Source organism: Neovison vison, chromosome X, assembly GCF_020171115.1.
Source record: "Neovison vison isolate M4711 chromosome X, ASM_NN_V1, whole genome shotgun sequence".
NCBI lineage: Eukaryota > Metazoa > Chordata > Mammalia > Carnivora > Mustelidae > Neogale > Neogale vison.
This window is the reverse complement of record NC_058105.1, coordinates 66,124,447-66,148,744: the sequence shown is the minus strand read 5'-3', so window position 1 is coordinate 66,148,744 and position 24,298 is coordinate 66,124,447. Positions and strand designations below refer to the sequence as shown.

Below are 24,298 nucleotides of genomic sequence, written 5' to 3'. Positions count from 1 at the left end.
CCACTGAGCCACCCAGGCGCCCCTGAGAGGTACTTTAATTTGAAACTGCTGTGAATGGGGCTGGAGAGGGGGCAAAAGAACAGGGAGAGGAAGTCTTGGCCGAGGTCGAACAGGAGGGAACCGGCTTGGCCACAGCTCCCTGGCTCCAAAGGCACCAGATGCTCCTCGTGCGCAGAGATGCTGGGCTCAACCTGTCTGACAGAGCAGGCTCAGGGAGGAGCAGCAAGCCAGGGCCAGCCCCCGCCCTGCTGCACAGGCCGCCACCAAGGTGCAAAGGGGAATGGAGTGTGTAACACTCACTTCAGAGGCTCTGGAACTTGTCAGTCAGGGACCGCATGGCTGCTGAAACAGAGACAGGCGTAAGCAGACCCTCCAGACGTGGGGAGAGAGGAGCCCGTCCCCCTGTCCCCGTGGGGAACCGCCTAGCCCTGCAACCTGAAACCCCCTCCAGCCCCTATCCCAGGAGTGCAGGCCTGACTCACTCAGCCACCACCTCCACTCACTATGGACACATCCTCTAAAGGAACGCGATGTGCAGGTACTTCTCCAGCTTTGGGGCACATCCGACTCGGTCAGACTCGGACACACACACACACGCACACACACACACACATGCGACTCGGTCAGACTCAGAAACACACACACACACACACGCGCGCGCGCGCGCCTTGCAAGCCATACCAAGGAACTGTTAAAGGGAAAATCAAGGCGGCATCTGCAAACGTCCTAAAGGCGGGAGACCTGTGCGACCTGTTCCCGCCGGCAGAGCGGCCACGCAGGCGAGGCACGACTGAACCGCCTGTGCGCACACCTAGCTGCACACGCACTGTAGGCTCCCGGGTCAGGCCTGCCAGGGTCTCCTCCCCAAGGAACGGTGGTCCCTGGGAGGCCGCCTGCACCTGCAGCCCATCCCGGGTCCTGCCCTGGGGACCCCCACCCCACCCCGCAGCCTGCCTCTGCCCCAGCCCGGCCCCAGCCAGAGGTTCCTCATACCAAGCTGCTCTTTGAGATCGTCTATTTCTCTCTGTAGCACGAGACACTAGGCCAGCAGACAGCAGACACAGAGAGAGAAACCATTAGTATCCTCTGGCTTCCTCTCTCCTCCACCTCCCCCTCTCCCGCGGGTACTACATCCCCAGGCCCAGTGGCTAGACCCCCAGAGGCTCCTCAGTGGAAAGGCGGCACCTTCCCTCTGTGGCGAGCAGATCGGGGTGGGCGGGCGGGGGCACCCAGGTCAGTCTAGCCTGGACCCGGATCCCACCCTCTAGTTTGGGCCAGCCTTTCTAGGAGCCACAGGAAGCATTACCCGAGGACAGTCCTGTGCGCCAGCTGGCGGCTGCTGCTGCCTCTCCGGCCTTGGGGGCTGGTCAAGTGGCTCCTGGTCACCTGAGACGGAAAGAACATCAAATCCAGCTTCCAAGGCCCCCAGGGAGGTGCAAAGGGTCTCAGGGGGGGTCCAACGTGAGGCAGCACCACCCTCTGCTGGCAACCAGTGGCCCCTGCTCCGCCAGCGGCTCCAACCTTCTCTCTGGACCCATCCCCCCTGTCCCCCAGGGGCAGCCAGCCCATCCTTGAGGGTGGGCCCCAGGGACCGTGGCTCTGGCTCGGACTCTTCCCAGAGCAGCATCGACAGTCAGGCCCTGGCAGGAGCAACGCGCCCAAACAGGACTCATCAGAAGAAAGGCTCCGTGCTGCTGAAAGGCTGTGTCTGGGGCTGCAGTTTGGGGCACTGCCACGCATCACCCCTGCTGCACAAACCCCACGTGGAGGGAGGACACGGCTTAAGGTCAATCCTGTCCACATCCCACATCCTGTGCGAGAAGCTGCCCGGGGAGGCGGGGCGCAGAACTGAGCCCCCAGCAGAGCCAGAGGTTCCCCTCCTCCTCCCCTCTCCCCCGCACTCCTCTGACACCCACAAGACTCACCGGAGGGTGCAGGCCCTCTGGGCAGGACGTCTCCCTGGCTCGGAGCCAAGGGTTCCGAGCTTCCTGGGACTTGGGGGGCTCTGGCCTGGAGGTCGCCAGTGCTGCATTCTCCACGATGCATGCACAAACAAGATGGCCCTGGCCTCTGTTTTGGAAGCTAAAAGAAAAATTTCTCACCCATCTGGCCTTGGGATGTGTGTGTGTGTGTGTGTGTGTGTGTGTGTGTGTAGGTGTACCCACGTGTGTATAAGAGCTGAGGTGAGGCAGGGAATGGGCAAGGGAACTCGGAGCCCGATCTGGCTGGCACCTTCTCCCTCAATCAGCCCCAGGCCAGGAGGCAGGGCTGAGCCAGGGAGACGAGTAGGCCACTGACAAAGCCCAGGCAGCTAAAGCCTGAAGGGTTGTGCTCCAAACTTTGAAGGGGTTCCTGGCTTCCAATCAGCTACCAGTCCTCCCTTCATCCAGACCCCTCTCTGGGGGAAGGAGGCAGGAAACGTGCCAAGGGTTCAGAACGGTGCCGGGCTCACACGCAGTGCTACCCCAGGTTAATACCTGCCCCTGTGAAAACGACCGACGAGCCGATCTGCCATCCCAGTGATCCCAATGACCCAGGGGCACCCACGGCAACCCCTGAAGTAGGGACAGAGGCAGCATGGGTAAAGAACTGGGCAGAGCCGGAGGGGCAGGGGGAGAGCAAGGGCACCCAGAGAGAAGGAGCATGGCCTACTCACCTGGCCCTTTGGGAATGCGTCTCTGCTTGAGTCAGTGCCTTCTCCTGCCGACGCCACCACCTCCGCCTCCCGAGTCCTCCTGGCCACCGATTTCTTCCCGGCCCCCGTGTGCTTGGGCTGTTTGATTCCCCAAGGGCCCACGGAATGCTTCTTGGACTTGCCAAGCAGCGGGACACCAGAGATTGGGGGGAAGGTGGCCGGTTCCACGGGAGCTGCCGAGACTCTCTGCCCCCAGGAAGGAAAGCTTTTCCCCGAGGCGACTCTTGAGGGGCCCCCTAGGGATTTCTTCTCCTGGGTCACCTTCCTCCTAGAGGTGGCCCGGGACAAGCCGCCTGCAGCAGCAGCAGCAGCAGCAGTCGCAGCAACAGCAGTAGCTCCCCGGTAGGTGGGCCTGCTCTCCCCCTTCCCCCAGACCACACTCTGCATTTTCTTGGAGGAGGGCATGTCCAGCTCTCCGATGGCCTGCCTCTCCACAACCGAAGTGAATCCTCGGGGAGCCGAGGTCAGGAAAGGGCCCGGCACGTGCAGGAAATTCTCCCTGATGCGGAAATTCGAGTGTCTGGGTGTGTCCCCGGGATCCTCGGGGCTGCTGGGCTTGGCCTGGCCTCCTTCTTTGGAGTAAATGCTCACCCTCATCAGCTGTATCTCCCCGAACTCATCGGAGGACTCGGGGTCGGAAGGCAGCGGGGCGCCCAGGCCTTCGGCGGTGGCGGCGGTGGCGGCGGTGGCGGCGGAGGGCCGCTGGCGATCCGCCCTGGCATTCGCCCTGCTCTTAGCGCCTCTTCTCGGGTTCCCCCAGGCTCGGCTGCCCTCGGGCCCAGCCACGCGCAGCCCGGCGGCGGCGGAAGGCGGCTGCGACTCCACGCGGCCCAGAACGAGCGCGCCTCGCCCACTGGGCCCCGCGTCGAGGCCCGCCCAACTGCCCGACGCTTCGGCTGCGCAGCTCTCGGGGGACGGGTTTCTCCGCAGGCCCAGGGCGTCGCGGTCTGTCAGCTGCTGCACGATGTCCGCCGCGGACTCGTCAGCCAGGTGGGCCGCGTAGTCCGGGGCGTCCCCCTTGTCGTCGGCCGGGGAGCCGGGGCGGCCTTCGCGGCCCCACAGCACCGGCCCTCCCGCTTCCAGCACTTCCCGCTCGGACTCGAAGCCCTCGGCGTCTGCGAACACGCCCTCGCCCTCGCCGCTCCGCGGCGGGCCCACATCCAGACCTAGTCCCGGGGCTCGCGGGGCCCACGGGGCCCCGGGGCCGAAGGGGCGGACGCCGGCCTGCTCCCCGCCCTCGGGGCCGAAACCCGCTCCCCAGACAGACCCCTCATTCGGAGCGCTCATGCTGGTGACGCCGCGCAGCCGGGCTTTGAGGGAGACGACCGCCCTGGTCCCGGCGCGACGGGTGAGAGGCGAGGGCGCCGGAGGGGCGGCGGGAGTCGCTCGGCGTCCAGACGACGCGGGCCCTCACCACAGGCTCCACGCCACGCGGTGTGGCGTTGAACGGCTCGAGATCGCCTCAAACAACGTGTGGCTTGCGCGCGCCTCCGACGGGACTGCGGCCGCTTCCTCATTGGTCCGCCCCCCACCAACCAGCGCGCCCCTTGTTGGCCCGCCCCTCGAGGCCCTAACCAATGGGGTCGAGCGCCATTGGTTCGCTCTGCAGCGGGTGGGAGTTGGGTGTCCGTGAGTCCTGGCGTTGCTTCGGGCTGTTCTGGTCCCGCCTCCCTTGCCCAGAACCTGCTTTCCACTTGGAATCACCGCTCTGAGCTTCCGTCTCTCCATCCACCGAGCCGGGGGCGGTGGCACCTGTCTCCCGGGTCTTGGGGACGAAAGGTCGGGACGGAGGTGAGGCACGGAGCGCACAGAGGATTCGCCGGCCTGTTTTCCACAGTGGCACTTAGGGCCAGATGGGAAACTGGGCACGGGAAGCCCGCAGTCACCGATCAGGGGATGGGGGGGCGGGAGGCGGGCATACTTTCCCTGCGAAGGGCCCAAGAGCAAACGATGTCATATTTACGCGCCTTTCAGTCTTTGTCGCAATCACTCGACCACGATGGACCATCAGGTTGGTCCGTGACTCTGCTCCGGGAACTGTATTGGCAGGCAGATCTGGTGCACAGGCCGGGCTTTGCCCCCCTCCTGCCGGCCCCTCTTCCTCTCCGAGGCGGTTTAAAAAAAAGAGGGAATCCCAGCGGCCAGTGCAGGCACCAAAAGTTGCTCACCATCACCATTGCCGGAAGTGTGAACTAAAACCTCGAATCGGTGTTCACAGTCTGGACTTGGGACGATCAAAGAGCTGAACCATTCCAAGGGTGGCAGTGGTTGTGAGCAAAGCGGTGCTTTTGCCCACTGCTGCGGGTGGGGCTGGGGGCCCAGGGCAGCCTTTTGGGAGGTATTTGGCAGAATCGATGCAAAGCAACTTCTACAATAGGTGCCACATGCCCGGCGCTCACGTAAGCACTGTAGTTAACTAGTCACGCACCCACAAGACAGGCGTAGGGTTGAGGTACCCTCGGTTACCGTCCTCTTACAGGGGAGGAAACGGGCACTGAGAGGTTGAGCCACTCGCCCAAGGTCATCAGGATTGCTGGGATCCCTGGCAGGATCAAAAGCACGCAGTCAGGGGGGCAGAGTGCTCGCTTTGAGCGGAAAACCTTAAAGGGGAGAACACCCACATTCCCTATCTACCATCCAGCAAATCTGCTGCCGGGTGCTTCTTCTGGAGACTCGCTCATTCACGCAGTGGGTAAGGAAGGACACGTGCGCTAGGACGTTGGTGATGAGAAAAACTGGGAACACTCCAAGTTCCCAGCAGTGAGGAGAGGGATGCAAGCAACGGGAAGTGTGCATCCCGAGGATGGGAAAGGCGGCAGTCAAAAGGAACGCGAGAGGCCACGTTTACAGGTTTCAAAGCACCCTCGTGACTGAATAGAGCAATTTGGAGGTCAGTGGAGCTGGACACACATTGGCAAATAATGAAATGAATTGAAAACCACCAACCACTCCTATACTGAGACTAGGTAGAGGTGTAGGTACAAGAGTGTCCAGAGGTCTGGAGCAAGGTACAGCTAAGTAGGCCTAACAGTGGTGGTGGCGGTGGGGGTGGGGCGCCAGTGGTCTCAGATTTTCCTGACACTACGGGTTCCCAGCTTCTCTGAGCTGAGCAGTCATGACATCTGGGGAGTGGTCCCTCTCTCCCTTGGCTTCTGTGAGGTCCCGGCCCTTTAGAATTTCCCTTGCTTGCCACCCAACCCCTACTCCAAGGGCCCTCCATTCCTTCCATGCTTCTCCTTCCTCTTTCCCATTCATGCTCTTCTGTCTGCCCCTTGCCTCTCTCCTTCCCGCATCCTACTCTAGCTGACCCCCAAGAGAGGCCTGGGGTGCCTGAACACTCCTCGTCTGTGTGAGCTCCGAGGCCCAGTGTCACTGGGTCTGCACCCGAGAAGCCTACCGTGCTGGAGAACATCACAGAGCAGGGGAGACTGGGCACACTCTAACTCTGCGATGAGCCTCCTCCTCCAGCGTACCCCCCCTCCCCGCTGTCCCTGCCTGTGTGTTTGGAAAACGCCCTCTCCCACTTCTCCCACTGACTCTTAAAGTCGTGGTGCTGTTTCAGACAGGCTTAAATTGGTCACGGAGGATACAGTAGCATCTCTTCTCCCCACCGCCCTCCTAGGGAACATTGCCGATGGAACCAGTGGAAGCCTCCTTGTCCCTATCCCCCGCAGACAGAATCCTGGAGCCTTTTCACACCTTCCGCACTCTCGTCATCCCTGGGGCTCTCGTGTCTCCTCTTTGCTTGCACCCTATAGGTCTCCACCGGCGTCCGCAATCCCTGCTGACTCCCTCCCTTCAGCCTTGCCCTGCTCCGATGGCGGGTTCAGCTTACCTGTGTGGTCTGCGGCAGGACCAGTGTCAGGGCATCCACTTGGCCGCCCTGGCGTGATAGCTTCTTACCACACAGACCAGTGATCCATTGTGGGGGTTTTCACCCCAACTGCCACGTGTATCGGTTGTCAAGTTGAGGACTGGAGAAGTCTTCCAAAACAGAGGCCAGGGCCATCTTGTTTGTGCATGCATCGTGGAGAATGCAGCACTGGCGACCTCCAGGCCAGAGCCCCCCAAGTCCCAGGAAGCTCGGATCCCTTGGCTCCGAGCCAGGGAGCCGTCCTGCCCAGAGAGCGTGCACCCTCCAGTGAGTCTTGTGGGTGTCAGAGGAGTGTGGGGGAGAGGGGAGGAGGAGGGGAACCTCTGGCTCTGGCTCTGGCCCTGGCTCTGCAGGGGGCTCAGTTCTGCGCCCCGCCTCCCCGGGCAGCTTTTCGCACAGGATGTGGGATGTGGACAGGATTGACATTAAGCCATGTCCTCCCTCCCCGTGGGGTTTGTGCAGCAGGGGTGATGCGTGGCAGTGCCCCAAAATGCAGCCCCGGACACAGCCTTTCAGCAGCACGGAGCCTTTCTTCTGATGAGTCCTGTTTGGGCGCGTTGCTCCTGCCAGGGGCGTTGCTCCTGCCAGGGGCTGACTGTCGATGCTGCTCTGGGAGAGTCCGAGCCAGAGCCACGGTCCCTGGGGCCCACCCTCAAGGATGGGCTGGCTGCCCCTGGGGGACAGGGGGGATGGGTCCAGAGAGAAGGTTGGAGCCGCTGGTAGAGCAGGGGCCACTGGTTGCCAGCAGAGGGTGGTGCTGCCTCACGTTGGACCCCCCCAGACCCTTTGCACCTCCCTGGGGGCCTTGGAAGCTGGATTTGATGTTCTTTCCATCTCAGGTGACCAGGAGCCACTTGACCAGCCCCCAAGGCCGGAGAGGCAGCAGCAGCCGCCAGCTGGCGCACAGGACTGTCCTCGGGTAATGCTTCCTGTGGCTCCTAGAAAGGCTGGCCCAAACTAGAGGGTGGGATCCGGGTCCAGGCTAGACTGACCTGGGTGCCCCCGCCCGCCCACCCCGATCTGCTCGCCACAGAGGGAAGGTGCCGCCTTACCACTGAGGAGCCTCTGGGTCTAGCCACTGGGTCTGGGGAATGTAGTACCCGGGGCAGAGGGGGAGGTGGAGGAGAGGAAGCCAGAGGATACTAATGGTTTCTCTCTCTGTGTCTGCTGTCTGCCGGCCTAGTGTCTCGTGCTACAGAGAGAAATAGTCGATCTCAAAGAGCAGCTTGGTATGAGGAACCTCTGGCTGGGGCCGGGCTAGGGCAGAGGCAGGCTGCGGGGTGGGGTGGGGGTCCCCAGGGCAGGACCCGGGATGGGCTGCAGGTGCAGGCGGCCTCCCAGGGACCACTGTTCCTTGGGGAGGAGACCCCTGGCAGGCCTGACCCGGGAGCCTACAGTGCGTGTGCAGCTAGGTGTGCGCACAGGCGGTTCAGTCGTGCCTCGCCTGCGTGGCCGCTCTGCCGGCGGGAACAGGTCGCACAGGTCTCCCGCCTTTAGGACGTTTGCAGATGCCGCCTTGATTTTCCCTTTAACAGTTCCTTGGTATGGCTTGCAAGGCGCGTGCGCGCGCGCGCGTGTGTGTGTGTGTGTGTGTGTTTCTGAGTCTGACCGAGTCGCATGTGTGTGTGTGTGTGCGTGTGTGTGTGTGTCCGAGTCTGACCGAGTCGGATGTGCCCCAAAGCTGGAGAAGTACCTGCATAACGCGTTCCTTTAGAGGATGTGTCCATAGTGAGTGGAGGTGGTGGCTGAGTGAGTCAGGCCTGCACTCCTGGGATAGGGGCTGGGGCGGGTTTCAGGTTGCAGGGCTAGGCGGTTCCCCACGGGGACAGGGGACAGGCTCCTCTCTCCCCACGTCTGGAGGTTCTGCTTACGCCTGTTGCTGTTTCAGCAGCCATGCGGTCCCTGACTGACAAGTTCCAGAGCCTTTGAAGTGAGTGTTACACATTCCATTCCCCTTTGCACCTTGGTGGCGGCCTGTGCAGCAGGGCGGGGGCTGGCCCTGGCTTGCTGCTCCTCCCTGAGCCTGCTCTGTGGGACAGGTTGAGCCCAGCATCTCTGCGCACGAGGAGCATCTGGTACCTTTGGAGCCAGGGAGCCGTAGCCAAGCCGGTTCCCTCCTGTTCGACCTCGGCCAAGACTTCCTTTCCCTGTTCTTTTGCCCCCTCTCCAGCCCCATTCACAGCAGTTTCAAATTAAAGTACCTCTCAGGTCTGTGGTCTGCCCTCTCTGTGGGGTGAGGGGGCTGGGCCGGGCAGTGGGGAGGGGTGGGAGAGGGGAGGGGAGGGGAGGGGCAGGGAGCTGCTCCCTGCCCCAGCCTTTGCCTGAACAGGGCCTCCTGGGTCCTGTGGTAGGCCTTCTCCTTGTGGGGAGAGTGGGTGGGCCTGTGCTGGGTGCTGGGTGCCCCCTCTGGGGTCTGCGTGGGCTCTGTCTGGCCACCTGAGCATTTGCTCCCTTTCCCCCGCAGGTCCCCTTGAGGTTCTTCCCTCATGTCCCCCTCTTTTTGAGTCTTGGGGGTGCTTCGCGTTCATCCCCTGCCCCCGACCCCTCCCCCTTCAGCGGGAACTCAGGACCCCTGCCAGAGCCTCAGCCCCCCCTTCCCTTCCCTCCTTGGGATCACTGTCCTGCTCCTCCCAGCCCCCCTGCTCTGCTGTCTGAGCGTCCTTGATCACTCCCGTGGCTTGTGGCTTTCCCTCGCTGGCCCTCCCTGCCCCTGTGCTTCAACAGGCATTAGAAAGCACAGCTGAGCTCCTCTTGGCCCTTCCTGGGCCCAGCGCCCTCTGTGGAGTCCTTCCCTCCCTCTGGTGCCACCGCGCCCGAGGACCACTGGCGCGGGAACTGGTGCACCTTCCCCTCTCCTCTTTAGCCCTGGGCCTTGAGGCTGGGTTTCCAACCCTGTCACTTCTCCCTCCTTGGGTTCAGTGGCGGGTTGGACGCAGAAGTCACAGCCCAGTGGGGTTGTTGAGCAGGTACAGGGAACCCGTACAGGAAGGTCAGGGAACCGGGCAGAAAAGCACAGGTTCGTCTCTGGGCTGGAGGTGGGCGCAATGAGGCTTGTGGGGGCTCTGGGCCGACCAGGGGCAAAGGGCCCGCCAGCAGCCAGAATCGGATGGGCTAGCCACCGGAGCTCTCCCTTCCCTCCTGTCCAAATCACCTCACCCCCTCCTCCAGCGTGGTCGTCTCCGGTCCCTTGGTTGCAAAGTGGCCATCCCCTTCCATGGCAAGGGTGCGTGACGGGTCTCGATGTGCCCGCGTAGTCCTCTTCCAATGCTGTTTGACCTCCACCATGACCCAGATTTTTCTGGAGGCACTATTTCCGTGTCCTCGCTCAGGCTCCCCGACTGCTCCTTCAGGTCACAGGAGATTTAGTCCAGACTCCGTGTTCCATGTCGCCCTCGCTGATGGGCGGGGATGGCTTCCTTCCTTCAGCCGGGGCCCAGGGCTGTGTGGCCTGAGACTCAGAGGGTCAGAGCTGGGTCTGAGTGAGGTGAGGGTCGCCTCTGCCAGACCAGACACCCTTCCTGAGAGACCGGGTGTTTCGGGCACAGAAAGCGGGCTGGGGGGTTCGAGGGTCATGGTTGGTGTGTGTATTGGTGTGTGTGTGTGTGTGGGAGAGAGAGAGAGAGAATAAAACTAATCGGGGAGGGACGCCTGGGTGGCTCAGTTGGTTGGACGACTGCCTTCGGCTCAGGGCGTGATCCTGGAGTCCCGGGATCGAGTCCCACATCAGGCTCCCAGCTCCATGGGGAGTCTGCTTCGCTCTCTGACCTTCCCCTCGCTCATGCTCTCTCTCACTGTCTCTCTCTCTCAAATAAATAAATAAAATCTTTAAAAAAAAAAAAAAACTAATCGGGGATAAGATCATGTCCGTGGACGGACAGCGAGGTGATTCAGGGTGTTAAGGGAGAGGAGACTGTGGTCAAGGGCCTACAAGGGATTGAACGAGCGGAAGCAATGGGCGGCCCTACCTTTCAGGGGGTGCCGTTAAATGGGTATAACTGGAGGGAAATGATGTGGAAGTCCCCAGAGCCTCCGGACGGGGTGCAGGGATGCTCAGTGTCACGGGCCCCCAGAGGAGGCTGAGGATCCGACTCTGTGATCCTCTGAGGTCTGAGCCCTCCTGGGTGTGTTGAAGGAAGGGCAGTGGGAGGGAAGGCTACCTCGGAGTGGCCGGGGCGGGCCTCATCTTAGCAGCAGGGAGCTTGCTCCGGAGACTGCTCTGCCAGGTGCTAACGGGGACAAGGGCAGGATGGGCACAGTGAGGATGGGAAGTAGAGACTGGCTTCCCCGTGGGGAAGAGTGGACTGACTTGGTTCCTCCCTTGTGCCCTCTTCTCAGCCTGCCTTCCCTGGCAGGTTTGTGCCACCAACTCAGGTGGCCAGACCATCCCGCACCGGGTGGGACAAGCACAGACCTCAGCCTGGGGAGGCACGTCCGTGGGACTCGGTCCTGTCCTTCCAAACCCCTCGCTTGAGAAGGTGGGCCTGGTTGCGGGGCTCCGGCCTTCACCCGGACCCTGTGGTTCTCTCTTGGCGGGTAACATGGTGCGCTGTCGTCTGCGGGAATGTGTTTGGGAGAGACCCTTCTGGCTGGGGTGTCCGTGGGCCTTCGTGCGGTCAAGGTGTGAGTGGGGAGACGTCCAGCACCCACAGCTCCCCCGGGGGCACAGAGCGATCGTGGCCAGTGCCAGGAAGTTGATAGTGGGTCGAGGATGGTCTGGTCACAGTCCTGGCTGACTAGTTTTGCCAGCCTCCCTTCTATCGTTTGAGCATACGAGCTCTGTTCCATATTCCGAGCGTGTCGCCCGCAGTCCTGTTGCTGTAAACACATGCATCACAGGCTGTGGCTCGGCACCTTTCCATCCCAGGGGGAAGTGAGTGGCAGATGGTGAGGCACAGATTAAGGGAGTATGTGTGGGCACCAGGGGAAAGGAGGAGGTGGGTCCCCTGCCTTTATTTAGTGCCCCTTTCGGTTTCCACTGCAGCCAGGGAGGCAGTGGCGACTGGCCTGGGGAGCCCTAGGCCCCGTCCGGCCTCGTTCGGCTGCCTGCCCAGGCCCCCGGCAGATGCCTCCCTCTCCACCTCCTCCGGCATCAGCACCACTGGCCACCCTTTCTCTGCCAACGCTTGAGGGGGATGGGCACACCCAAGGAGGGCAGGAGGGGGTGCGCACCAGAGACGGCGCTGGGCGTGGAGGGCACAGGCGTGGTCCCCAAAGATGTCCACGTCCTAATTCCTGGAATCGGCTCATATGTTAGCTTGCATGGCAGCGGTGGGGTGCTAATGAGCTACATTCTGCGTGCTACTGAACTGACCTTAAGGTGGGAAGACTCTTTCCCGTGTTCGCTGGGTTTGGCTCGCCCGCACATTGTGGGTGTCAGGGTGGTCATGTGACCTGTACCTGCATGATCCCCGCGGGCACCATTGGCATCACTAGAGGGTGCTCAGTGGCCCTGGGCTCTTGTCAGGTTGGAATCCTAGTAACTACCGCTCAGATTTAGAGAAATTTTGACAGTAAGTTGAAGCCCTCCTTTTGCCCCATGCTAGTCACTTGTCTCCCCAGTTTTCTTGAGGTGACTGCTGTCCTGACTTTCCCACTTTCTTTTAAAGGAAAACAATCGCTATTTAATAAATAACCTTCACAAAGATAGGATAAATTACAGGAAGGTAAGGATTAATTATATTTATGTTACACCATATGTATACATGATTGTGGAAAGCCTGCATCTGACAAATGAGTAGGAAGATATTAAGCCATGTAACTACTGCCTGGCTGAGGAATGGTACATGTCACCTCCAGATTTTCCATATGATGTGGGCCCCTGTCTGTATAAAGGACAACAAGTGCAAAAGTCTACATATCGTGGGAATTCATTTTTTAAAAAGATTTATTTTAGGGGGAGAGAGAGAGTAGTCATGCATGAATAGGGGAGATGTGGAGGGAGTGAATCCTGAGGCAGAATCCCCACTGAGTGCATAGCCCATTGCATAGCTGCATACCACCACCCATGAGATGTTATCTCAATGGTGGTAACCGAGGAGAAACCAAGAATCAGTCACTTAAGTGACTGAGCCACTCAGGCACCCCCAACGGGTTTCCATTTCGGTGACATTCTCACAAAGTCCAAACCACAGAGACGGAGGATAGATCGGTGGTTGCCAGTGTCTGTGTGTTGAGAGAAGGGCTTTATCTATCAGAGCATGACGGGGTTTTGGAGGGTGATGAAAATTTTTTATAGTCTGGTTGTGGTCGTGGTTCTCTAACAATATGAGTTTGGAAGGACTCCTAGACCTTGACGTAAATTCTATCTCAACAATCAAATTAAAACGTTTTTGAAATATACATCATGAATGGATATTGACAGTTAACTATTTATTATTTTCTGAATTTGAGGATCATAATTTTGTTTTTTACTGTCTGTATGATGTATCTGTTGTTCAGAGTGGGATATTGAAATCCTGTACTGTTTGTATTGTTGTCTAAGAGATCTAAAATAGATCTGTTAGTTTTTGCTTAAAATATATTGAGCTCCACCTAAATAAGTAAAACAGTAAGAAACCTAAATGAACTAACTGATAACAATATGATAATAGTAAGGAATTTAACACCCCACTTACACATGGACAGATCATCCAAACAGAACAAGATGGAAACGATGGCTTTGAATGGGGCGCCTGGGTGGCTCAGTGGGTTAAGCTTCTTCCTTAGGCTCAGGTCATGATTTTAGGGTCCTGGGATCGAGCCCCGCATTGGGATCTCTGCTCAGCACAGAGCCTGTTTCCCCTTCTCTCTGCCTGCTTGTGATCTCTCTCTGTGTCAAATAAATAAAATCTTTTAAAAAAAATAATGGCTTTGAATGACACACTGGAATAGATGGATTTAACAGATATAGTCAAAACATTTCATCCTAAAATGAGAATATGCATTCTTTTCAAGTGCACATGGAACATTCTTCAGAATAGATCACATATTACCCCATAAAACAAACCTTAGCAAATTCATGAAGACTGAAATCATACCACACATATTTCCTGACCTCAATGTTATGAAACTAGCAGTCAATCAAAATAAAATGTCTGTATGGACAACATATACTTGGAGGTTAAATAACATGCTGCTAAACAATGAAAGGGTCAACTAGGAGATCAATGAAGACATAAGAAATAATATGAAAAAAAAATAAAAAGGAAAACACAATGGTCCAAAGCCTCTGGGATGCAACAAAAGCAGTTCTAAGGGGGAATTTTATAGCAATACAGGCCTACCTCAAAAAGCAAGAAAAATCTCAAACAACATAACCTTGCACCTAAGGGAGGTAGTGAAAGAACAACAAACAATCTAAAACCAGCGGAAGGATTGAAATAATAAAGATTAGAGCAGAAGGAAATGATACACAAAATGAAAAAAAAAAAAGAAGTGATCAATGAAACTGAATTTGTTCTTTGAAAAACTCAACAAAATTGATAACCTCTAGCCAGTCTTATCATGAAAAAAGGAGAAAGGACTCAAATAAAATCACAAATGAGAGAGCAGAAATGATCAACACCACAGAAATACAATTATAAGAGAATATTATGAAGAACTATGTGCCAAAAAATGGACAACTTAGAAGAAATGGATAAATTCCCAGAGACATAAACTAGCAAAACTGAAACAGGAGGAAATATATAATTAGAACAGACTGATAACCTGGAAAGAAATTGAGTCAGTAATCAAAAAATTCCCAACAAACAAAAGTTCAGGAGCAGAATGCCTCACAGGCAAATTCTACGAAACATTTAAAGAAGAGTTAATACGGGTGTTTTGTAGAAGATGGCGGAGAAGCAGCAGGCTGAGATGACATCAGGTAGCAGATCAGCCAGATAGCTTATCTAACCATTGCGAACACCTAGAAATCCAATGGGAGATTGAAGAGAAGAGAAACAATTCTAGAAACAGAAAATCGATCACTTTCTGAAATGTAGGACCTGCGGAGAACTGAATCCAAAGTGATGGGAAGATAGATCGCGGGGGGAGGGGCTGGCTCCCAGCAAGCGGCAGAGGAACGGAGCACAAAGTCAGGACTTTAAAGTGAGCTCCACTGAGGGACATCGCTCCAGAGGCTAAACTGGGGGGAAGCCCACGCGGGGCAGCGTAAACCCAGGTCCCCCGGGGTCACAGAAGGACTGGGGTGTCTGAGTGTCGCAGAGCAGGCAAGTATTAGAGCAGGGAAGCCGGCTACAGTGACAAAGACGAGGAGTGAGCTCTCAGCTCGGGCTTACCTTGAACCAGTCGCAGGCTGGGTGAGCTCAGAGCGCGGCCGGAGGCTACGGAGACAGAAGCGACCAGGCGCTTTTCTCCAAGTGCGAGCGACTGATTGCTTTCCCCCAAGCATAGCCAGAGGCCAGGGAGATGGGGGTGGTTGGGTGATTTTCTCTGAGGGCACACTGAGGAGCAGGACTCTGAGCTCTCGGCTCCTCCGGGCTGGAGATTGGGAGGCCGCCATCTTCGTTGCCGTCCTCTGGAACTCCACGGAAAGCGCTCAGGGAACAAAAGCTCCCGAAAGCAAACCCAAGTGGATTACTTAGCTTGGCCCCTGGTAAGGGCGGTGCTATTCTACCTGGGGCAAAGACACTTGAGAATCACTACAACAGGCCCCTCCCCCAGAAGATCAACAAGAAACCCAGCCAAGACCAACTTCACTCACCAAGGAAAACAGCAGAACTCCAGAGGAGGAGAAAGCAAATCTTATCTGGACAAAAATGACAAGGCAGAAAAACTCACCACAAAAAAAAGAGCAGGAGGCAGTACGGAAGGCTGGGCACCTAATCAATACAGACATTGGTAATATGACAGATCTAGAGTTCAGAATGATGATTCTCAAGGTTCTAGCCAGGCTCGAAAAAGGCATAAAAGATATTAGAGAAACGCTCTCCAGAGAGATAAAAGCCCTTTCTGGAGAAATAAAAGAACAAAAATCTAACCAAGTTGAAATAAAAAAAGCTATTAAAGAGGTGCAATAAAAATGGAAGCTCTTACTGCTAGGAAAAATGAGGCAGAAGAAAGAATTAGTGACATAGAAGACCAAATGACAGAGAATAAAGAAGCTGAGCAAAAGAGAGACAAACAAATACTGGACCGCAAGGAGAGAATTCAAGAGATAAGTGACACCATAAGACGACACAACATTAGAATAACTGGGATTCCAGAAGAAGAAGAAAGAGAGAGGGGAGCAGAAGGTATATTGGAGAGAATTATTGTAGAGAATTTCCCTAATATGGCAAGGGGAACGAACATCAAAATCCAGGATATGTTAGAACACCCCTCAAAATCAATAAAAATAGGTCCACACCTCGTCACCTGATAGTAAAATTTACAAGTCTTAGTGACAAAGAGAAAATCCTGAAAGCAGCCCGGGAAAAGAAGTCTGTAACATACAAGGGTAAAAACATTAGATTGGCAGCAGACCTATCCACAGAGACCTGGCAGGCCAGAAAGAACTGGCAGGATATATTCAGAGCACTAAACCAGAAAAACATGCAGCCAAGAATACTATATCCAGCTAGGCTATCATTGAAAATAGAAGGAGAGATAAAAAGCTTCCAGGACACACAAAAACTGAAAGAATTTGCAAACACCAGACCAGCTCTACAGGAAATATTGAAAGGGGTCCTCTAAGCAAGGAGAGACCCTAAAAGTAGTACATCAGAAAGAAACAGAAACAATATACGGTAACAGTCACCTTACAAGCAATACAATGGCACTAAATTCATATCTCTCAATAGTTATCCTGAATGTTAATGGGCTAAATGCCCCAATCAAAAGACACAGGGTGGCTCTCAGCTCTTCCCCGTTCGACAAACAGCCGCATCTTCAGGTGCAGTGCCAGCCACGTGCCCGAGACACGATGGTAAAGGTTGGAGTGAACGGATTTGGCCATATTAGGCGCCTGGTCACCAGGGCTGCTTTTAACTCTGGTAAAGTGGATATTGTCGCCATCAATGGCCCTTTCATTGCTCTCAACTACATGGTCTACATGTTCCAGTATGATTCTACCCACGGTAAATTCCACGGCACAGTCAAGGCTGAGAACGGGAAGCTTGTCATCAATGGGAAGTCCATCTCCATCTTCCAGGAGCGAGATCCCGCCAACATCAAATGGGGCGATGCTGGTGCTGAGAATGTTGTGGAGTCCACTGGGGTCTTCACCACCATGGAGAAGGCTGGGGCTCACTTGAAGGGCGGGGCCAAGAGGGTCATCATCTCTGCTCCTTCTGCTGATGCCCCCATGTTCGTGATGGGTGTGAACCATGAGAAGCATGACAACTCCCTCAAGATTGTCAGCAATGCCTCCTGTACCACCAACTGCTTGGCTCCTTTGGCTAAGGTCAGTCATGACAACTTCGGCATTGTGGAGGGACTCATGACCACCGTCCATGCCATCACTGCCACCCAGAAGACTGTGGACGGTCCCTCTGGGAGGCTGTGGCGTGACGGCCGAGGGGCTGCCCAGAACATCATCCCTGCTTCCACTGGTGCAGCCAAGGCTGTAGGCAAGGTCATCCCTGAGCTGAATGGGAAGCTCACTGGCATGGCCTTCCATGTCCCCACCCCCAACGTGTCTGTTGTGGATCTGACCTGCCACCTGGAGAAAGCTGCCAAATATGATGACATAAAGAAGGTGGTGAAGCAGGCATCAGAGGGCCCCCTTAAGGGCATCCTGGGGTATACTGAGGACCAGGTTGTCTCCTGCGACTTCAACAGTGACACCCACTCCTCTACCTTCGATGCTGGGGCTGGCATTGCTCTCAATGACCACTTTGTCAAGCTCATTTCCTGGTATGACAATGAATTTGGCTACAGCAACAGGATGGTGGACCTTATGGTCCACATGGCCTCCAAGGAATAAGAGCCCCCTGAACCACCAGCCCCAGCCAGAGCAAGAGGAAGAAAGAGGCCCTCAGCTGCTGGGGAATCCTTGCCCCAACTTATCCCCTAAAACACTGAGAATCTCCCAACCTCCACTGTTTCCATCCCAGACCCCCTGAAGAAGGGGAGGGGCTTGGGGAGCCCTACCTTGTCATGTACCATCAATAAAGTATACTGTACCCAGCCAAAAAAAAAAAAAAAAAAGACACAGGGTATCAGAATGGATAAAAAAAAACCCATCAATATGTTGCCTACAAGAAACTCATTTTAGACCCTAAGACACCTCCAGATTTAAAGTGAGGGGGTGGAAAACAATTTACCATGCTAATGGACATCAAAAGAAAGCTGGGGTGGCAATCCTTATATCAGATCAATTAGATTAAGCCAAAGACTATAATAAGAGATGAGGAAGGACACTATATCATACTCAAAGGGTCTGTCCAAGAAAAAGACCTAACAATTAAAAATATCTATGCCCCTAACATGGGAGCAGCCAACTATATAAACCAATTAATAACGAAATCAAAGAAATACATCAACAATAATACAATAATAGTAGGGGACCTTAACACTCCCCTCACTGAAACAGACAGATCATCTAAGCAAAAGATCAACAAGGAAATAAATGACAAGAAGGCCTTAAATGACACAGTGGACCAGATGAACATCACAGATATATTCAGAACATTCCATCCCAAAGCAACAGAATATACATTCTTCTCTAGTGCACATGGAACATTCTCCAGAATAGACCACATCCTGGGTCATAAATCAGGTCTCAACCAGTATCAAAAGATTGGGATCATTCCCTGCATATTTTCAGACCACAATGCTCTGAAGCTAGAACTCAATCACAAGAGGAAATTTGGAAAGAACCCAAATACATGGAGACTAAACAGCATCCTTCTACAGAATGAATGGGTCATCCAGGAAATTAAAGAAGAACTGAAAAAATTCATGGAAACAAATGATAATGAAAACACAACGGTTCAAAATCTGTGGGACACAACAAAGACAGTCCTGAGAGGAAAATATATAGCGGTACAAGCCTTTCTCAAGAAACAAGAAAGGTCTCAAATACACAACCTAACCCTACACCTAAAGGAGCTGGAGAAAGAACAAAGAAAGCCTAAACCCAGCAGGAGAAGAGAAATCATAAAGATCAGAGCAGAAATCAATGAAATAGAAACTAAAAAAACAATAGAACAAATCAACGAAACCAGGGGCTGGTTCTTTGAAGGAATTAATAAGATTGACAAACCCCTGGCCAGACTTATCAAAAAGAAAAGAGAAAGGACCTAAATAAATAAAATCATTATTGAAAGGGGAGAGATCACAACCAACACCAAAGAAATACAAACAATTATAAGAACATACTATGAGCAACTCTACGCCAACAAATTCGACAATCTGGAAGAAATGGATACATTTCTAGAGACATATAAACTACCACAACTGAAGCAGGAAGAAATAGAAAACCTGAATAGACCCATAACCAGTAAGGAGATTGAAACAGTCATCAAAAATCTCCAAACAAACAAATGTCCAGGGCCAGACGGCTTCCCAGGGGAATTCTACCAAACATTTAAAGAAGAATTAATTCCTATTCTCCTGAAACTGTTCCAAAAAATAGAAATGGAAGGAAAACTCCCAAACTCATTTTATGAGGCCAGCATCACCTTGATCCCAAAACCAGACAAGGATCCCATAAAAAAAGAGAATTACAGACCAATATCCTTGATGAACACAGATGCGAAAATTCTCACCGAAATACTGGCCAATAGGATCCAACAGCACATTAAAAGGATTATTCACCACGACCAAGTGGGATTTATTCAAGGGCTGCAAGGTTTGTTCAACATCTGCAAATCAATCAACGTGATACAATACATTAATAAAAGAAAGAACAAGAACCATATGATACTCTCAATAGATGCTGAAAAAGCATTTGACAAAGTGCAGCATCCCTTCCTGATTAAAACTCTTCAAGGTGTACGGATAGAGGGCACATACCTCAATATTATCAAAGCCATCTATGAAAAACCCACTGCAAATGTCATTCTCAATGAAGAAAAACTGAAAGCTTTTCCGCTAAGGTCAGGAACACGTCAAGGATGTCCGTTATCACCACTGCTGTTCAACATGGTACTGGAAGTCCTAGCCTCAGCAATGAGACAACAAAAAGAAATTAAAGGCATCCAAATCGGCAAAGAAGAAGTCAAACTATCACTCTTTGCAGATGATATGATACTATATGTGGAAAACCCAAAAGGCTCCACTCCAAAACTGCTAGAACTTGTACAGGAATTCAGTAAAGTGTCAGGATATAAAGTCAATGCACAGAAATCAGTTGCATTTCTTTACACTAACAACAGGACAGAAGAAAGAGAAATTAAGGAGTCAGTCCCATTTACAATTGCACCCAAAATCCTAAGATACCTAGGAATAAACCTAACCAAAGAGGCAAAGAATCTATACTCAGAAAACTATAAAGTACTCATGAAAGAAATTGAGGAAGACATGAAGAAATGGAAAAATGTTCCATGCTCATGGATTGGAAGAACAAATATTGTGAAAATATCTATTCTACCTAAAGCAATCTACACATTTAATGCAATCCCTATCAAAATCCCATCCATTTTTTTCAAAGAAATAGAATAAACAGTCCTAAAATTTATATGGAACCAGAAAAGACCTCGAATAGCCAAAGGAATATTGAAAAAGAAAGCCAAAGTTGGTGGCCTCACAATTCCAGACTTCAAGCTCTATTACAAAGCTGCCATCATCAAGACAGTATGGTACTGGCACAAAAACAGACACATAGATCAGTGGAACAGAATAGAGAGCCCAGAAATAGACCCTCAACTCTATGGTCAACTAATCTTCGACAAAGCAGGAAGGAATGTCTGATGGAAAAAAGACAGCCTCTTCAAACAAATGGTTCTGGGAAAATTGGACAGCCACATGCAGAAAAATGAAATTGGACTATTTCCTTATACCACACACAAAAATAGACTCAAAATGGATGAAGGACCTCAATGTGAGAAAGGAATCCATCAAAATCCTTGAGGAGAACACAAGCAGCAACCTCTTTGACCTCAACTGCAGCAACTTCTTCCTAGGAACATTGCCAAAGACAACAGAAGCAGGGCAAAAATGAACTATTGGGATTTCATCAAGATCAAAAGCTTTTGCACAGCAAAGGAAACAGTTAACAAAATCAAAAGACAACTGACAGAATGGGAGAAGATATTTGCAAGCGACATATCAGATAAAGGGCTAGTATCCAAAATCTATGAAGAACTTATCAAACTCAACACCCAAAGAACAAAGAATCCAATCAAGAAGTGGGCAGAGGACATGAACAGACATTTCTGCAAAGAAGACGTCCAGATGGCTAACAGACACATGAAAAAGTGCTCCACATCACTCGGCATCAGGGAAATACAAATCAAAGCCACAATGGGATACCAGCTCACACCAGTCAGAATGGCTAAAATTAACAAGTCAAGAAATGACAGAGGCTGGCGAGGATGCGGAGAGAGGGGAACCCTCCTACACTGTTGGTGGGAATGCAAGCTGGTGCAACCACTCTGGAAAACAGTGTGGAGGTTCCTCAAAAAACTGAAAATAGAGCTACCCTATGACCCAGCGATTGCACTACTGGGTATATATATCCTAAAGATACAAACGTGGTGCTCCGAAGGGGCATGTGCACCCGAATGTTTATAGCAGCAATGTCCACAATAGCCAAACTATGGAAAGAACCTAGATGTCCATCCACAGATGAATGGATAAAGAAGAAGTGGTATATATACACAATGGAATACTATGTAGCCATCAAAAGAAATGAAATCTTGCCATTTGCGATGACGTGGATGGAACTTGAGGGTATTATGCTTAGTGAAATAAGTCAATCAGAGAAAGACAACTATCATATGATCTCCCTGATATGAGGAAGTGGAGATGCAATCTGGGGGGCTTGGGGGGTAGGAAAAGAAAAAATCAAAGAAGATGGGATTGTGAGGGAGACAAACCATAAAAGACTCAATCTCAAAAAACAGACTGAGGGTTGCTGGGGGGAGGGTGGACGGGAGAGGGTGGTGGGGATATGGACATTGGGGAGGGTATGTGCTATGATGAGTGCTGTGAAATGTATAAACCTGGCGATTCACAGACCTGTACCCCTGGGGATAAAAATACGTTATATGTTTATTAAAATAATTTATCAATTAATTAATTAATTTTAAAAAGATTTTAAAATGCCATCCAACACATTTGCCTCCATCATTTTTGATGAGAAATCTGCTGATTTTCTTATTGAAGGTACCTTGTTCTTTTAAAAAAATTTTTAAAATTTATTTCACAGAGAGGGATCACAAGTAGGCAGAGATGCAGGTAGAGAAGGGGGTAAGCAGGCTCCCCGCTGAGCAGAGAGCCTGATGTGGGCCTTGATCCCAGGACCCTGAGATCATGACCTGAGCTGAAGTCAGAGGCTTAACCCACTGAGCCACCCAGGCGCCCGGAAGGTATCTTGTTCTTGACAAGTTAATTCTGCTCTCAAGAGTTTCTCTTTGGCTATGACTTTTGACAATTTGATTATAGTTTGTTTTGGTGTGGATCTCTTTTTGTTTATTCTTCCTGGAGTTTGTCAAGCTTTTTCTTTTTTTTTAACCTGAGGTTAAGTAAAGAATTCTTAAGAAATAATACCAAAAAGGTAATCCATAAGAAACTCTAAAAAATTATTAAGTTGGATTTCATTAAAATCATACATTTGCTCTGAGAAATACCTTTTTAAGAAAATGAAAAGATAGATGTAGAATGAGAGAAAATATTTGTAAATCACAACTATATCCAGAACATACAAAGAACTCTCAAAACTCCACTATAAGATAATAAACTATTCCTTTTTAAAATGGGCAAAGGACATGAAAAGACAGTTCACCGAAAAGATAAAAGATGGCAAATGAGCTCATTAAAAGCCATTAGAAAAACACAAATTAACACCATGATGAGATGCCGCTTTAACCCTATTTGAATGGTAGAAATAAAAAATACGACAATATCAGTTTCAGAGAAACTGGAACTCCTATATATTGAAGGAAGGAATGGAGAATGGTACAGCCACTCTGGACAACAGTTCGCTTGTGCTCTCTCTCTCTCTCTCTCTGACAAATAAATAAATAAAATATTATAAAAAGCTCTTGTTTTTTGATTTTCTGTTTAGATGATCTGTCCCTCAGTATAAGTGAGTTATTAAAGTCCCCTACTATTATTGTATTATTATCAATTAGTTCCCTTACATTTGTTATTAACTTTTTATGTATATGGGGTGCTCTTATTTGGGTGCATAAATATTTATAATTATTATGTCTTCTTGCTGGATTTTCTCCTTCATGATTATAGTGTCCTTTGCCTCTTGTTTCAGAGTTTGTTTCCAAGTCTATTTTTGTCCAATGTAAGTATTACTACTACAGTTTTCTTTTAACAACCATTTTTATGGGGCACCTGGGTGGCTCAGTGGGTTAAGCCGCTGCCTTCGGCTCAGTCATGATCTCAGGATTCTGGGATCGAGTCCCGCATCGGGCTCTCTGCTCAGCAGGGAGCCTGCTTCCCTCTCTCTCTCTCTCTCTCCCTGCCTCTCTGCCCACTTGTGATTTCTCTCTGTCAAATAAATAAATAAAATCTTTAAAAAAAAAAAACAACAAAAAAACCAACCATTTTTATGATAGATGTTTCTCCATCCCCTGACTTTCAAACTGCAGTTGAGTCTCCTATAGGCTGCGTATAGATGGGTCTTTTTAAAATTTTTTAAAAAAATCTATTATATCTCCCTATGTCTTTTGATTGGAACATTTGGGCCATTTACATTCAAAGTAATTATTGATAGATATGTATTTACTGTCATTTTATTATTTGTTTTGTGGTTGTTCCTGAAGATTTCTCTGATCCTTTCTTTTCTTTCTCTTTTTCATGGTTTGCTGATTTTCTTTAGAGATATATCTGGATTTCTTTCTCTTTATTCTTTGATTATTTATTAGTGGTTTTTGATATATGGTTACCATTAAAGTTTTATATAACATCTTCTGCATACAGCAGTCTGTGTTAAGTTGAAGTTAATTTAAGTGTATTTATTTTTAAAAGATTTTATTTATTTATTTATTTATTTATTTATTTAAGAGAGAGAGAGAGAGTAGAAGTGGGGAGGAGGGTCAGGGGGAGAGGGAGGAGCAGACTCCCCACTGAGCAAGGAGCCCAGTGTGGGGCTCAATCCCAGGACCCTGGAATTACGACCTGAGCCAAAGCAGATGCTCAACTGACTGAGCCACCCAGGCAACCTGATGGTCACTTGAGTTTAAATCTATTCTTTACTCCCCTCCTCTCCATGTTTTAGGTATATGTCCTAATGGTTTGCATCCCTTTATTTTGTGAGTTCATTGACTGGGTTTTTACAGAAATATTCATATACTGCTTTTGTGTTTCCTACTTTCATACTCTCACTTTTGGTCTTTCCTTTTCACTCAATGAGTCCCTTTTCGTATTTCTTTCCGGGCTGGTTTACTGGCTGTTTTACAGTGAACTCTAATTTTTGTTTGTCTGTGAAACTCTGTATCTCTCCTTCTATTCTGAATAGAAGGATAGTCAGCTACACCTTCTGTTCTTAAAGGTAATGGCCTTTTGAAGAAGAGGTTCTGTAGTGCCTTTCCATGTAGTGTTCCTTATTCTGCAGGGCCTGGTGCTTCTGGGATTGTCTCTAATGTGTGCTGCACGTGCTCTTATATATTGTCCTGGCCTCTTTATCCTTTAAGCCAGACATCTGCAGA

At 51.3% G+C, this 24,298-nt stretch overlaps 2 protein-coding genes across 2 annotated transcripts; one reads left to right on the top strand and one right to left on the bottom strand.

The window, feature by feature from the left end:
* On the bottom strand, positions 1–3,982 carry LOC122897300 (uncharacterized protein CXorf49 homolog). The gene is made up of 6 exons (XM_044235489.1): positions 2,657–3,982; positions 1,926–2,082; positions 1,307–1,386; positions 994–1,039; positions 301–342; positions 1–191 (listed from the first exon to the last, which is right to left on the bottom strand). The coding sequence occupies exons 1-5, from the start codon at positions 3,980–3,982 to the stop codon at positions 302–304; spliced, it is 1,650 nt and encodes a 549-aa protein (XP_044091424.1). The 3' UTR covers positions 1–191; position 301.
* Positions 3,983–16,437: 12,455 nt separating this feature from the next.
* LOC122897185 (glyceraldehyde-3-phosphate dehydrogenase-like) lies at positions 16,438–17,680 on the top strand. The gene has a single exon (XM_044235374.1). The coding sequence runs from the start codon at positions 16,453–16,455 to the stop codon at positions 17,452–17,454; it is 1,002 nt and encodes a 333-aa protein (XP_044091309.1). The 5' UTR covers positions 16,438–16,452; the 3' UTR covers positions 17,455–17,680.
* The last annotated feature ends 6,618 nt before the right edge of the window (positions 17,681–24,298 follow it).

Excerpts from the sequence above, each read along its gene's own strand:
- LOC122897300 (XM_044235489.1), bottom strand. The coding sequence starts at position 3,982 with ATGAGCGCTCCGAATGAGGGGTCTGTCTGGGGAGCGGGTTTCGGCCCC. Across the intron at positions 1,040-1,306 it reads GCGCACAGGACTGTCCTCGG|TGTCTCGTGCTACAGAGAGA; the intron begins GTAATGCTTCCT and ends CTGCTGGCCTAG. Across the intron at positions 343-993 it reads CGATCTCAAAGAGCAGCTTG|CAGCCATGCGGTCCCTGACT; the intron begins GTATGAGGAACC and ends TCTCTGTTTCAG.
- LOC122897185 (XM_044235374.1), top strand. The coding sequence starts at position 16,453 with ATGGTAAAGGTTGGAGTGAACGGATTTGGCCATATTAGGCGCCTGGTC.